At 39.4% G+C, this 13,086-nt stretch overlaps 1 protein-coding gene across 1 annotated transcript; it reads left to right on the top strand.

Moving 5' to 3' along the window:
- The first annotated feature begins 6 nt into the window (after nt 1-6).
- On the top strand, nt 7-11,859 carry LOC113237736 (pyrimidodiazepine synthase-like). The gene is made up of 5 exons (XM_026474316.1): nt 7-41; nt 7,232-7,398; nt 8,566-8,668; nt 9,575-9,708; nt 11,053-11,859. The coding sequence occupies exons 2-5, from the start codon at nt 7,357-7,359 to the stop codon at nt 11,170-11,172; spliced, it is 399 nt and encodes a 132-aa protein (XP_026330101.1). The 5' UTR covers nt 7-41; nt 7,232-7,356; the 3' UTR covers nt 11,173-11,859.
- The last annotated feature ends 1,227 nt before the right edge of the window (nt 11,860-13,086 follow it).

The raw sequence follows: 13,086 nt of genomic DNA, 5'->3' as shown, positions 1-13,086 counted from the left end.
TTTGAGGCTGCCGGAATGGTTCAAGAATAAGAATCCGAGATGTAAGTTGATTATTTTTACTGCTACCGTCAATGTATACAAGCGTACTAGATGCGGCGTTCCATAGTCACGCTGTTTCGCTGATGTGCCGTGAAGACTCAACACTTCAATATCATAGATTAATAAACAACAGAGTGTTCTGACTACACAATTATAGAGTAGGGATAATACACTCCCGGACACATAATTGGAGCATTTTTGTCCTAATAAAATTTTATATAAAAATATTTGTTTATTTATTTTATTTTATTATTTATTGTACAGGAAAATACAAACAAAAGGTACTGCTTATTTCTGTAAGGAATTTCTTCCTGTAGTACAAAATGTATAAACATATACCGTTACGAAATAATAGGGGTTAAAGTATGAAATTGCCGATTTGTACTGAAAATCTAAATTGTTCATTTTTTACATTTTTAACAAATTTATTTAATCAAAATAGTTGCCATTATTATCTATACATTGCTGCCATCTAATGGGAAGGTTATTAATGCCTTTGCGATAGAACTCCGACGATCTAGACTGCACAAACTGTGTGAAAGCATTTTGTACTGCCTCCTGGGAAGAAAACTTCTTGTGACGTAGATAATTGTCCAAATCACGAAAAAAATGGTAGTCCGTTGGAGCAAGGTCTGGTGAATACGGAGGATGACGAATGGTTTCTAACTGCAGTTCCTGAAGGGTCAAAATGGTTTCTCGTGCTGTGTGAGGTCTCGCGTTGTCGTGGAGCAATAATGGTGAAGATCGATTCATGAGTCGGGGCTGTTTTACTGCTAGTTTTGTCAACATGGTTCGGAGTTCGGCACAATAGACATCTGCCGTTATTGCTTGACCAGATCGAAGAAAACTATAGTGAATAACACCATGCTGAGACCACCAAACAGTTACCATTACCTTTTTATTGGTAAGTTTTGCTTTAGGACACTGTTGTGGCATTTGACCTGGGGTCAGCCATTGCATTTTTCTTTTCCGGTTATCATAAAGAATCCACTTTTCATCACATGTTACAATTCGATCCAATATTCCTTCATTTCTGTACCGGTTCAACAAGGCAACACAAGTTTCAACACGCGTTTCTTTCTGCAGATCAGTCAAATCATGAGGCACCCATTTTTCGTATTTTTTTATTTTATTGATTTGACGCAAGTGAGTCAATATTGTGGGTAAGGTAACGTTAAACCATGCCGCTAATTCCTGGGTAGTTTGACTAGGATCGGCTTCCACTATCTCTCTTAATTCATCGTTATTCACCTGTGTGGGCGGTCTTCCTCGTGGCTCGTTCTTTAAGTCGAAATTTCCATCACGAAAGCGTTTAAACCAAAATCGCACGGTGCGTTCATTAGTAGACCCCTCTCCAAACCATGAAGATTCTATGAAAATTCAAAGAACCTATTGCAATAAAACGGCAATTTCATACTTTAACCCCTAATATATACCGTTATTGTAAGGACACAGTAATTACAATAACGGGTTCGTACCCAACAAAACAAAATTTAATTATGTAATAAAATAATAATAAAAAGAAATAGCAAATAGTTATTTTTATTATTACGAGTCTCGAGGCTTCGAGACAAGTGAAAACGACAAATCCGCACGTGTATCAACGTTTTTTAATACATTTGCGAAAAAATTACATTGAAAGTAAAATAAAACACTATTTTAAAAAATCTCCTTTTTTGGCCGACTTTTTTCAATATGGCAACTGTTGCCAGTATTCAGGTACAATAAATATACTTATTTTAGTGGCGCGCAGCGGTCTCGCGTAATACTCACCTCCTGGTCATTGTTAATACTCAATCAGCCATCTTTATGGAAAATACTTTGGTATTTTCAAATGTATTCCGTTGTTTTGTAAAACACCTACGCAATTTAAACAAATAACATGTTTGCAAGTAAATATAAGTTTTAATGACGAATGACCTACGTCACAAAGCACATAAATAGCAAATAAATATACAACCTCTTTAGTTCTACGTTTAAGACTTGAAACAACAGTAAATTAAAAAAAACAAAGTCAAAAGTAAAAAGCACTAGTGCGAAAAATCCAACTTTCGGCACGATTTGTAGTACGAAAAATACCACGTTTTGAGCAACTGTATTAAAAGATATTAAATTTTCTACAGACTATCGACGCCGGAAAACGATCTTGTCGTATCTCGAAAAACAGTGCTTTACACCAGGGCCGAAAAACTATTTCAAAAAATTATTTCTCTTTAATTTGAATTAGTAGAAAGTCAATTTTAAAGTATGATGTATATAATCAATCATCCGGCGTCGTTTATATTGCAAATACTTAGATCTTCACAACTTCCTCGAGCACGAGGGGCTCTTCTTGATGAATTCGTTCTTCAAGAAGAAGCCTCAAAGGAAGTGGACTTGGCGAAGCCCCGACGCTGTGACTAAAAATGAGATCGATTTCATCCTGACGGACAAGAGACACATATTCAGAGATGTCTCAGTGATCAACAGGTTTAGCACCGGATCTGATCACCGACTTGTACGAGGCTCTCTGAATATCGATGTCAAACTTGAAAGAAGCCGCTTGATGAAGTCCACGCTCCGTCCTAATCCACTCCAGATCATGGCGGGCTCCGAGAAGTTCCACGAACTTCTCGAAGCGAGATTCGTCGAGCTGAAACCCACCGAGGACGTTGACGAGGCCCTACAAAGCGTGGTTGGGACGCTGAGAAGCGAGGGCATCAAATTCTGTCAATTGCAGCGTACGGGAAAGAAGTCTAAACTCTCGGATGAGACTCTGCGACTTATGACGAAAAGACGCGATGACATCCAGGCCACTTCGTCAGAGAGGTCATACCTAAACAAGCAGATTGCGAAGATGGTACGGCGTGACCTTCGGAGTTCCAATACACGCCTCATTGAGGAGGCGATAGAGCGAAACCGAGGGTCCAAAGTATTCACTCAGCAGCTTGGAAGGAGCCACCTGACGAAGCTTACAACGCACGATGGCCTAACCGTTACGTCAAAGCCGCAGATACTCGCCGAGATAGAGGACTTCTATGGCCGTTTGTACGCTGTAAATGCTCCTCGGGTCCAGCGTGACAATCACGATTTGAGAGCCACCTTGACGCGCCACTATACCGACGACCTGCCAGAAATCAGTCAAGACGAGATCGTGTTGGCTCTAAAACAGCTTAAAAATGGAAAAGCCCCCGGTGAAGACGGAGTTACTTCGGAGCTTTTGAAGTCTGGAGGAGTTCCTATTATCCAGGAACTTCAGAAGCTCTTTAACTTGGTCATTCACTGCGGGAGAACTCCACGGGCGTGGAACAGGAGTATTGTAGTTCTCTTCTTTAAAAAGGGAGATAAAACTCTACTGAAAAACTACCGACCCATCTCACTCCTGAGTCACGTCTACAAGCTGTTTTCTAGAGTCATCACGAATCGCCTCGCAAGAAGACTCGACGAGTTTCAGCCACCGGAACAGGCCGGGTTTCGGGGAGGATATGGCACCATAGACCACATACACACAGTGAGGCAGATTATACAGAAGTCCGAAGAGTATAATCGGCCCCTGTGTTTAGCTTTCGTGGACTATGAGAAGGCCTTTGACTCTGTCGAAACCTGGGCTGTCCTGGAATCCTTACAGCGGTGCCAAGTGGACTATCGTTATATACAAGTGTTGAGATGTCTTTACGATGCTGCTACCATGAGTGTCCAAGTACAGGACCAGCAGTCTGAACCTATCCAATTACGCAGAGGGGTGAGACAGGGGGATGTCATATCCCCGAAACTGTTCACCGCTGCATTGGAGGATATGTTTAAGACGCTGGACTGGAAAAGGATGGGCATTAACATAAACGGCGAGTACATCTCACACTTGCGATTTGCAGATGACATAGTCCTAATGGCAGAATCGCTGGAGGAACTGGATCAGATGCTGAACAGCCTAGCATCCGCCTCGCGGCGGATTGGTCTCGGCATGAACTTTGATAAAACCAAAGTCATGATCAATGACCACATTGATCCGAGACCCATCTGCGTCGATGGCCACCTTCTTGAAGTTGTTTCCGAATACACTTACCTCGGGCAGATTCTGCAGTTAGGTAGAAATAACTTCGAGAAGGAGGCCAGGAGGAGGATTCAGCTTGGCTGGGCAGCGTTTGGGAAGCTACGTCGAGTCTTTTCGTCGCCCATCCCGCAGAGCTTGAAAACAAAGGTTTTCAACCAGTGCGTCCTACCAGTTCTAACGTACGGAGCTGAGTCGTGGACACTCACGATACGGCTAGTCCACCAGTTTAAAGTCGCTCAGCGAGCTATGGAACGAGCTATGCTCGGAGTTTCTCTGAAAGATAAACTCCGTAATGAGGTTATCAGACAGAGAACCAAAGTGATCGACATAGCTCTTCGGATAAGCAAGCTGAAGTGGCAGTGGGCTGGACATATCTGCCGAAGAACCGACAACCGCTGGGGTAAACGAGTTCTTGAGTGGAGACCACGACTTGGCAAACGTAGTGTGGGACGCCCTCCAGCCAGATGGAGTGACGATCTGCGGAAGATTGCTGGCAGGAAATGGATGCGTCAAGCCGAGAACAGGGCGAAATGGCGTGCATTAGGGGAGGCCTATGTCCAGCAGTGGACTGCAATAGGCTGATGATGATGATGATGATGATGACTTAGATAAATACATATTATAATATCTATAAAATGGATACAAGAGAGGATTAATAGTGCTCCTAGTGAAAATATAGTTATCATCGATGAAAAAGTTTTCTCCAATATTTTAAATTCAAATTTTCAATAAGGACTTAAGGAAACGACATTTAGTATACCAGTTTCAAAGTTGTATAATAGCATTTTTGAGCAATCAAGCATTGTTTAAGAGCTCTCATGCCAAAAAAGTTTTGACGTTGGCTCCGCCCAAATTTGTGAAACAAATGTATGCCTGAAGTTCGCGTGACATGCGACAGGAGATGTTGAATTTTGCGCATTAAAAGTACCAAATTCGTTTTAGCGGAATAACTCTAAAACTAAAGGGATTAAAAAAAATCCGTAGTGACAGTTGTCGATCATGCGTAAATATAATTAATTATCTAATTTTTGTCCTAATAACCTGTAGCATTTCGAGGATAAATCGAAAAAATGTGAAAATTAGAGGTCATTTCGTGATTTTTATCTATGGAGGAAACTTTATTGTTTTATGTTTCTGATTAATGTCTATGCTTGAATATATCGTGTAGTTACTCATACAATATTTTATTTTTAACTTTAAAGTGGATATACCCCTCTAAAATCAAATCGAAGATTAGTAATTTTTCCTCTGCTTCCTCTTAAGCTTAGCATTTAATACTGAAAATGTAAGGTGGCTCGAATTATGTGTCCGGGAGTATATATATAAAATAGTTACAATGGTTACCACATAATAAATAAAAAATAAATAAAAAAAAGATGGCTGTATGGGCGAGGAAAAATACATAATTAACATGAATAATTTTAACAACTAGACTGTATTTTTCTTTTACTTAATTTTCTTTTTAGTAATATAATAATAATTATTAAGCGGAAAATAAAATGTATTTTGCAAATAATGGCGACTTTGCCAGGGGTTTTACGTTAATTCGTCGACTATGGATAAATATCATTGGTAAACACTCAATAATAACTAGCTAGCTTATTCCTAATAGGTATAGACTGTCGCCTCTGTCCACGGTATTACGGTATTGATAGTCTTTGACAAAATTCAACTCTAAAACAAAAAACACTGGGGGGGGGGTCGCCTCACACGTTCCACAATCTGTAAATTAATATGAATGAAATAAGAACAAGCGGAGAAATTTTGACGCAAATCCACCGTCGACAAGCGCCCGATGGCGGCTGACGGGGCAGCGGGTGGCGCGGTGTGTCATCAAACTGCAGGCCAATTTGCAAATTTTGGAATAAATGTGAATTTAATGACTAATAAAGCTTCAGTTGAAAACCAAAATTTATTCGTTTATCAGCAGTACTTAAAGGGGAATATCTTCAAGCTCTCAACAGCCCCGCACTAGGGAAACCCTGTGTCGTGGGTGCCATGGCCACACACATAGACAACCACAAATTACACCCAAACTCACGAGAGAAATAGACGAGACGAGACTCACGAGAGAGTAGGCCATACAATATTTCTTCCGGCCCGGGAATCGAATCTGGGACCTCTGCGTAGCAGTCATAGTAACCGTTCGGCCACAGAGGCAGTTAATATACAAAAAAATACAAAATTATTTATTTCTCCTCACAAAGCCAAATGACGCATATTAACAATAAGGTATTTAGATTAGTTAGTTACATTTGTGGGAGCCTGGAGCCTAAACTAGGTCTAGCCTGTATGATAGGTCTCCGCGCACCCACCCCGCGTGTAGTTACAACACATCAAGTGAATAATGGAGAGACAAGAGAGACTACAATCAAAGTATATTATATTAAACTTAGAGCGAACACGATTTCGTTTAACCATGGCAAACGACCCTGGTAAGTCAATATGAAAATTATGTGCAAAGTGATTCTAAAATAATTCGTACGTAATTATTTTCGCCTGTATTCACGATTTTATATGATCTGTTGAAGGACATCCTATCGTGTAATAAATTAGCACATTCTTTAGATAATATCCTTAAGCATATAGTATTTTTTTCCTAACACCATTATTTAATAGTAAATAGATAAACCATTTGATCTAGCGATACAGTTTTTCCCGCTTCTCGTCCAGTGACACACCTTATTTCGTGCGGCAGGGCATCTCACTATCACGGTCACTGTTGCCAGATTAGGCGATTTTTCGCCATTTAGGCTACTTGGAGGGGTCGCGCGGCGACTAAAAAAGTGATCGGCGACTCGGCGATATTTAGGCTATGTTTGAAATAGGAAAAGGCGATTTTAGGCTACTCAATAAAATGTCTGGGTAATTACAAATTTTATAGGGGATTTTGTGGGGAATGGAGTTGTAAACTAACTCGTTCGAGTATTTCTACGTGTCGGGAATTGGGAAAATAAGAGAGTTCATATTCCCCAATGTCCGGCAGCAAGCAGAATTGTAGAATTGGAGTGTTGCACTGCTGTTATTGATAAGCAAATATAGGAGAGAAAAAAACACAAAGAAGATTAACATCGCTAGAATGCGCGATACCGAGCAATAATCATTAAGGGGTCAAAATCATTGCTTTGAATTAGGTATACCATTACGTATTTCCAATTTCAGTAAAAATCCCGGTTCTGGAGGTACCAACAAGCGAAGGGGACAAGTTCCTCTTCGAGAGCATCGTCATTTGCGATTATCTGGACGAGAAGTATCCTCGGACTCCTCTGCACAACAGGGACCCTTACATGAAGGCACAGGACCGTCTGCTCATTGAGAGGTTTAATGAGGTAAGAGAGAGATAGAAATAAAGATAAATAGAGCTAGAGTCCTTGTGAAAGAGTTCGTCCAGCAGTGCGATCCACGTAAGTTCAAGCTATCAAAATATCGTTCAAGTTACGTAGTCGTTCGATCGAAGTCCTGTTCAAAATTGGTGTTCACGTATCACTTGAACGAACGTTGATATAAGTAGAATCGAAACGTAACGAGTAATGAACGAGATCTTGGATTTTGAATTTGACATTTAGTCGTCGAAAGTGTATTGAAAGAACTGTCAAAATTTTAGCAGAATACGTATGACTTGTCGTTTAGAGTCGACTTAAGTTCGATTCATATACCAGAATACGCTATAACGACATTTGGATCGAACGACTTTAAAATTGGACTCGTTGACGTACACTGTCACACGTGAATACGAAAAAGCAGTTGAACGACTAAATTGCTACGATGTCGTAACGGTTTGATTACGTGAATCACCCCCCATGGAAGTACTGTCACGCCGCCTTACCTATTTCTGCCGCCAAGCAGTAATGTCTGCATTACTGTGTTCCGGTTTTGAAGGGTAAGGGTGCTGGTGAAATTACAGGCACATGGGACTTGTGAACTTATGTCTCAGGGTGTCGGGCGCAGTGGCAGTGCCCCTCAGATATTTTGTGATTTAAAGTGACACTGCACTGTTAGGGACAGGCGTGACGCTTACCACCAGACACACGACTTGTTCGTTCCGTCACTTGGTATCATATAAAAAAAAATTGTAGACCGAGCTTTCATTTCCCTAAGGCTAAAGAAGTCCCTTTTGCGCCCTGAAAATAGAGATTCCACTACAGAGTTGCGAAATTGTAGACAGGGCATGTTTAATTTTGGGGTGCAATAAATACTATTCAATTTCAATAGTGCCTTTTGAACAGGCGGGTGTTGGACTACTTTTTTTTAAATAATTTAAAGTGACGGGACGAACAAGTCGTGCGCCTGGTGGTGTTATATCAGATGCACGAGTACGAGGTAATAATAATAAGATTACAATTTGAACAAATAAGAAAAAATCCGCATTCTACAACCATCAGTGTCTCTTCAGTATGTCTTTATTTCGGAACCATCGTGTCATCCAAGAATTTGTCCATATAATCTTGTTTTTCTTTTTAAAACAAATACAATTTAAAACAATCTTTCTTTTTCAGCTGATTAAAGGCAGCTTGGAATGTTTCGATACTAACTTTGCGTACGGCAGCGAACAGATCATCCAAACGTTGGATATTTTTGAAAAAGAAATGGATTCCAGAGGTAACTTAATCTGCACGTTTATTTTCAACTTAATCTAACATACGGGCTTAATTTACTTGACTCCGTCCAAAGACAGGCTGTTCGTATTGTCGATGATCCCAAACTCGCAGACAGTTTGAAGAGACATTGGCTGTTTGTGTCTTTAACTACACGCTTGCGCCATTGATCCATCAGGTTGAGAGACTCGCTTCACATAATATGTCGTCTTGGTCATCTACTTTCTATAAAAATGTAATAACTTAGTGTAGTGTAGAACGCGACCGGCCGTTATCGTAGTTAAACATCAGTCGAAAATACGAGAAATGCCTAATTGTGGCATTAGAAACAGCAAAGACACACAGCTACGAATAGATGAATAAACAGGGACGTTTCTTTCCACAGTTAAGTAATTTTGTAATCAGAATATGCTTCATTAATTTTAAAATCAATTATTTTCATTTTGAATGAATTTCAACAAATATGCAAACGAGTCTATCTTGATTTGTATTACATTGCGGCTTTATTTGGTGCGGTACATCTGTGGTTCTTCTATTAAGCCATGAATATCGAACGAGCGATACTTTCTTATAATGCATTCAGTTTCGTGGTACGGCCGCTTCGTTATGTTTTTGGTCAATTTTTTTATGTTCACTTGGTACACCACGGTTCTCGATTCTGATCACTGATGATTTCCCATCACTAGTCATCACAAATAGCGCTTAAGACGTCATCAGAGGTACAAAAAATGTGGCACGCTTGGTTTTCATACAGATCGCGTTACTTGGGGCATCTATTTAGATATATATCTGCGATTTCAACACTTGATTATTTTGTCAGAAATTCTCTATTATATTACTTGAAATTTAAGTAAATATGCTAGGCCATCTCTGATTACAAGATATGAAATAGTCACCGGAATATTTTCAGGAACAAACTTTTTCGGTGGCAACAGACCAGGCATGTTAGATTACATGATCTGGCCGTGGGTGGAGCGTCTGTACCTTCTGCGATGCGTCAATGAACGAAAATTTGATGAGAAACGGTCCTTGTTTCCTAACATGGTAAGTGTAACTCTTTTGAGTAATATTGTGCTAGACAATTACCCCTTGGTCCTAAGTCTGCTGCCCCTAGAGTGTCAATTGCCCCCTTTACACAGTCACTCTTTCGCGTGTGATCAGGAGCGTACAGGAATTACATGTTTGAAATTTTTTAAGAGGGATCGTCACGGTTTTAAGTAATCTAATAGCCACTAGATGGAGTTGGTAAGGCGAAATAATAGTTATTTAAGATTTTCGCAAAATTGACGGCCAAAACTTATACTTTTATTGTATACACGATTGGAGGAATTCATGATACATTTCAAATTCATATAACTATTCACATACAATATTTCAATTAGATAAAAATATATATTTTCGACTCGAAACTTAAGTTTACACATGCAAAATGTATGGTCTAGTGTCCTCTTTGTCCAAAGTATGAATACTAAAAGTGGAGTTCGAACCTCTGATCATCAAATTTTTTGTATTTTGTTTTTATTTATGCTAGTAATCAGCATTTTTCTATATTATTTCTTTCGCGCGCGATCGCTCGTGTTCGTTTTTGTTACAACGGAAAGAGCGTCCGTGTAAAGGCTAATAACACAGGTTAGACCGCGTGAAACTTCCGCGTGTTGGAGTGGATGGAACTGATTTTCCTTCCAACATCTTTACACGCGCGCTCAATCGCGCATAATATGCTGTATCACGTTCGATAGAGTGTCTTTGTAAAGCCCGCTAATAGCAGGATTTTGTAGGCACGTTTGATTTCCTCTAAAAATTAAAAAGCCTAATGATTTAACTCACTGCGTCTCTGTCCTTTTCCCTTCCTGTACTCTTTCTTTATTTTTACAATATAAGTAATGTAAACCGAGCCTTGTATTTAATTACGCGAGGCCCACGTGACAAGTGTGTAGGTATTAGTGAACGCAGAGCACGATGTGATGGGCCCTTATTTGAATCGCACCACTCAAACAATTGTATTTAACAAGGCTCGGTCCACATGACTTTTATTGTAGTAACAAGGAAAGAGTACAGGAAGGGAAAAGAACAGGTAAAGTAAGGGCGTAAAGGCTGTAACAAAACAATGAGATAAAAGCAGAGACCGGGAATTAGAATACCGTCTCGCACCTCTGAGTTTTAGGAATTGATGTGCGAAATTTAATTTGAAATTTACCATCGGTGAAGGAAAAACAACCCTCGTCTGAGAGGAGACCAGTGGCCAGCAGTGGGACTTATGAATGGGTAGATGATCACTAAAAGTTGATAGTAGTGGCTTGTCAGTAGCTAGCCTAGCTTAAGTTTTTTGTTGTTGTTGTATTCAAGAGATTTTAAACGTATTTATTGTTATTCAACCTTATTTTCCAGGCTGATTGGGGTGACCAAATGCAATTCGACGATGTAGTCAAAAAACACGCCAGTTCACCAATCGATTATTTCGATTACTACAAGAACGCTAGAACACATTCTATGGGATATTATCTGTAGATAGGTATATTTATTTACTTAATTATATTTTTTTCATACTGAAAATTTAAGTTTTTAGTCACAAGCAGAGATGGAAAGTGCAATCAACCCGCCCGGGGTTTAACCGGGTTTCTACCAATTTGTACCTAAAATCGAGGGCAGAAACCGCGAATACGGAATTTGCTATAATTCCATACTTATTACTTTGTACTTTGGACCGTTCAGATTATCGTAAGCGGCATAGAGTTGGATTTAAGTCTTAAGTGTCAAGCTTGACGTGCTCTTGGCCCTGTACCTACATTGCAATCCTATGAATTCTCACTATTTAGGATGCACATTACGATTAAATTTTTATGAAGATCGATTCAAGTGTATACGAATTCGATTTTCAAGTGATTCGATTCAATAGGAAGGCAAATCGAATCATCCATAACATTTTGTAATAATATCATTAAATATGAACAAAATTCAATTTACAACAAATATTTTAGTAAATATCGTTTGCCCTCGATTTCCGGCATTAATGGATTTTAACCCGATTTAAACCTGACTTTAACAAAGCGCCGGGATGAAACCTGGGCGCTCTTCCGTCTCTGGCCACAAGTCACAAACTTATTATTTAATGGATTTTTAGATGGCTCCATCGTTTTCGTCAGTAACTTCAACTTTTGACAGGTGTCAACGTCAAATGTGGAAAATTGGAAAAAAATAATGGAAATCTGAAAAAATATTAAATATTTTCTGAAAAGTTTTATTTTTTCAAAACGGAATTTTTTCCATGACTAACACTAGGTGCACCACAGTCCATCGTCAAGTTCGAATTTTAAAAAACCTTTTCCACGCTAGCGCGGATTTCTAAAGAGAAAGAAAGCCTTTCCGAGCTAGAGAGGTGAAAAAGTTATAGAATAATTTCGTTCTTAAACTCTCACCTGAAAAGTTGTAATTTTGTAATTGAAAACACATATTTTTATATTTACTTAACAAAAAATCACAAGAAAAATATATATGTAATGTAGTTTATATAGATAATTCAGGTTTCTTTTTCAAATCCGGTAGCGTCTCTGGACAACGTCAATGCTTCCTACGTCCCTACCCTTTGAAAGAGTCGGTAGGGACTTCGGCGCAGACCTTTTGCAGAGTTACAATCTGTAGTATGGATATTAGTAGTCCTCTTGTGTTATTGGTTCATGCTTAAACTTCGGCAAAATTCGTTTGATAAATTTCAGTCTTGGACGTAAAGTTGACTTGTCCCATTTGCCTGTAATTTCACCAGAACCAGAACCAGAACCAAAATCAGAACGCAGTAATGCTCATATTGCCGCTTGGCGGAGAAATAGGTAAGATGGCAGTACTTTCCTGGATATACTCTTCTACAAGGAGCTCTACTGCTGCTAAATTTATTCAACACAGCGACTTCCGAGGGAGGTGTTATCTACTCTATGTACTTGATGCTTAGGTAAATTATGTGTGACATTCCTCTGTCCTAATTATAATAATAAATAATAACGCTCACAATCAACATAGCCCCGCACTAGGGAAACCCTGTGTCGCGGGTGCCATGGACACACAATTAGACAACCACAAATTACACCCAAACTCACGAGAGAAATAAATGTAGGCCATACAAATATTTCTCCCGGCCCGGGAATCGAACCTGGGACCTCTGCGTGGCAGTCCGGCATGGTAACCGTTCGGCCACGGAGGCAGTTCAAATCAAAAAGTATAGTTTACAAATTATATTTTGTAAACTATAATCACTTGCAAAAATAATTCTGGCTAATAATAAAACTAGTGGCAACAGAATATACGTGCCTTTTTAGTTTCTTGCCGCCATCTTAGAAGAAAGGATGCTACAGGTTTCAAAAACCATACAAAGTGACGCATTAGCTAATTACTAACGTCTTCTTGTTTGTAAATAAAAATGTTTGTTTTTTA

Source organism: Hyposmocoma kahamanoa, unplaced genomic scaffold, assembly GCF_003589595.1.
Source record: "Hyposmocoma kahamanoa isolate Upper Pololo Valley unplaced genomic scaffold, ASM358959v1 93920, whole genome shotgun sequence".
NCBI lineage: Eukaryota > Metazoa > Arthropoda > Insecta > Lepidoptera > Cosmopterigidae > Hyposmocoma > Hyposmocoma kahamanoa.
The sequence above is the reverse complement of the archived record's forward strand: the minus strand, read 5'-3'. Positions and strand labels throughout refer to the sequence as shown.

Bases quoted from the DNA above. Each gene is read 5' to 3' on its own strand.
- LOC113237736 (XM_026474316.1), top strand. From the start codon at position 7,357: ATGAAGGCACAGGACCGTCTGCTCATTGAGAGGTTTAATGAG. The intron at 7,399-8,565 runs GTAAGAGAGAGA...TTTCTTTTTCAG, and splicing joins TCATTGAGAGGTTTAATGAG to CTGATTAAAGGCAGCTTGGA. The intron at 9,709-11,052 runs GTAAGTGTAACT...CTTATTTTCCAG, and splicing joins GGTCCTTGTTTCCTAACATG to GCTGATTGGGGTGACCAAAT.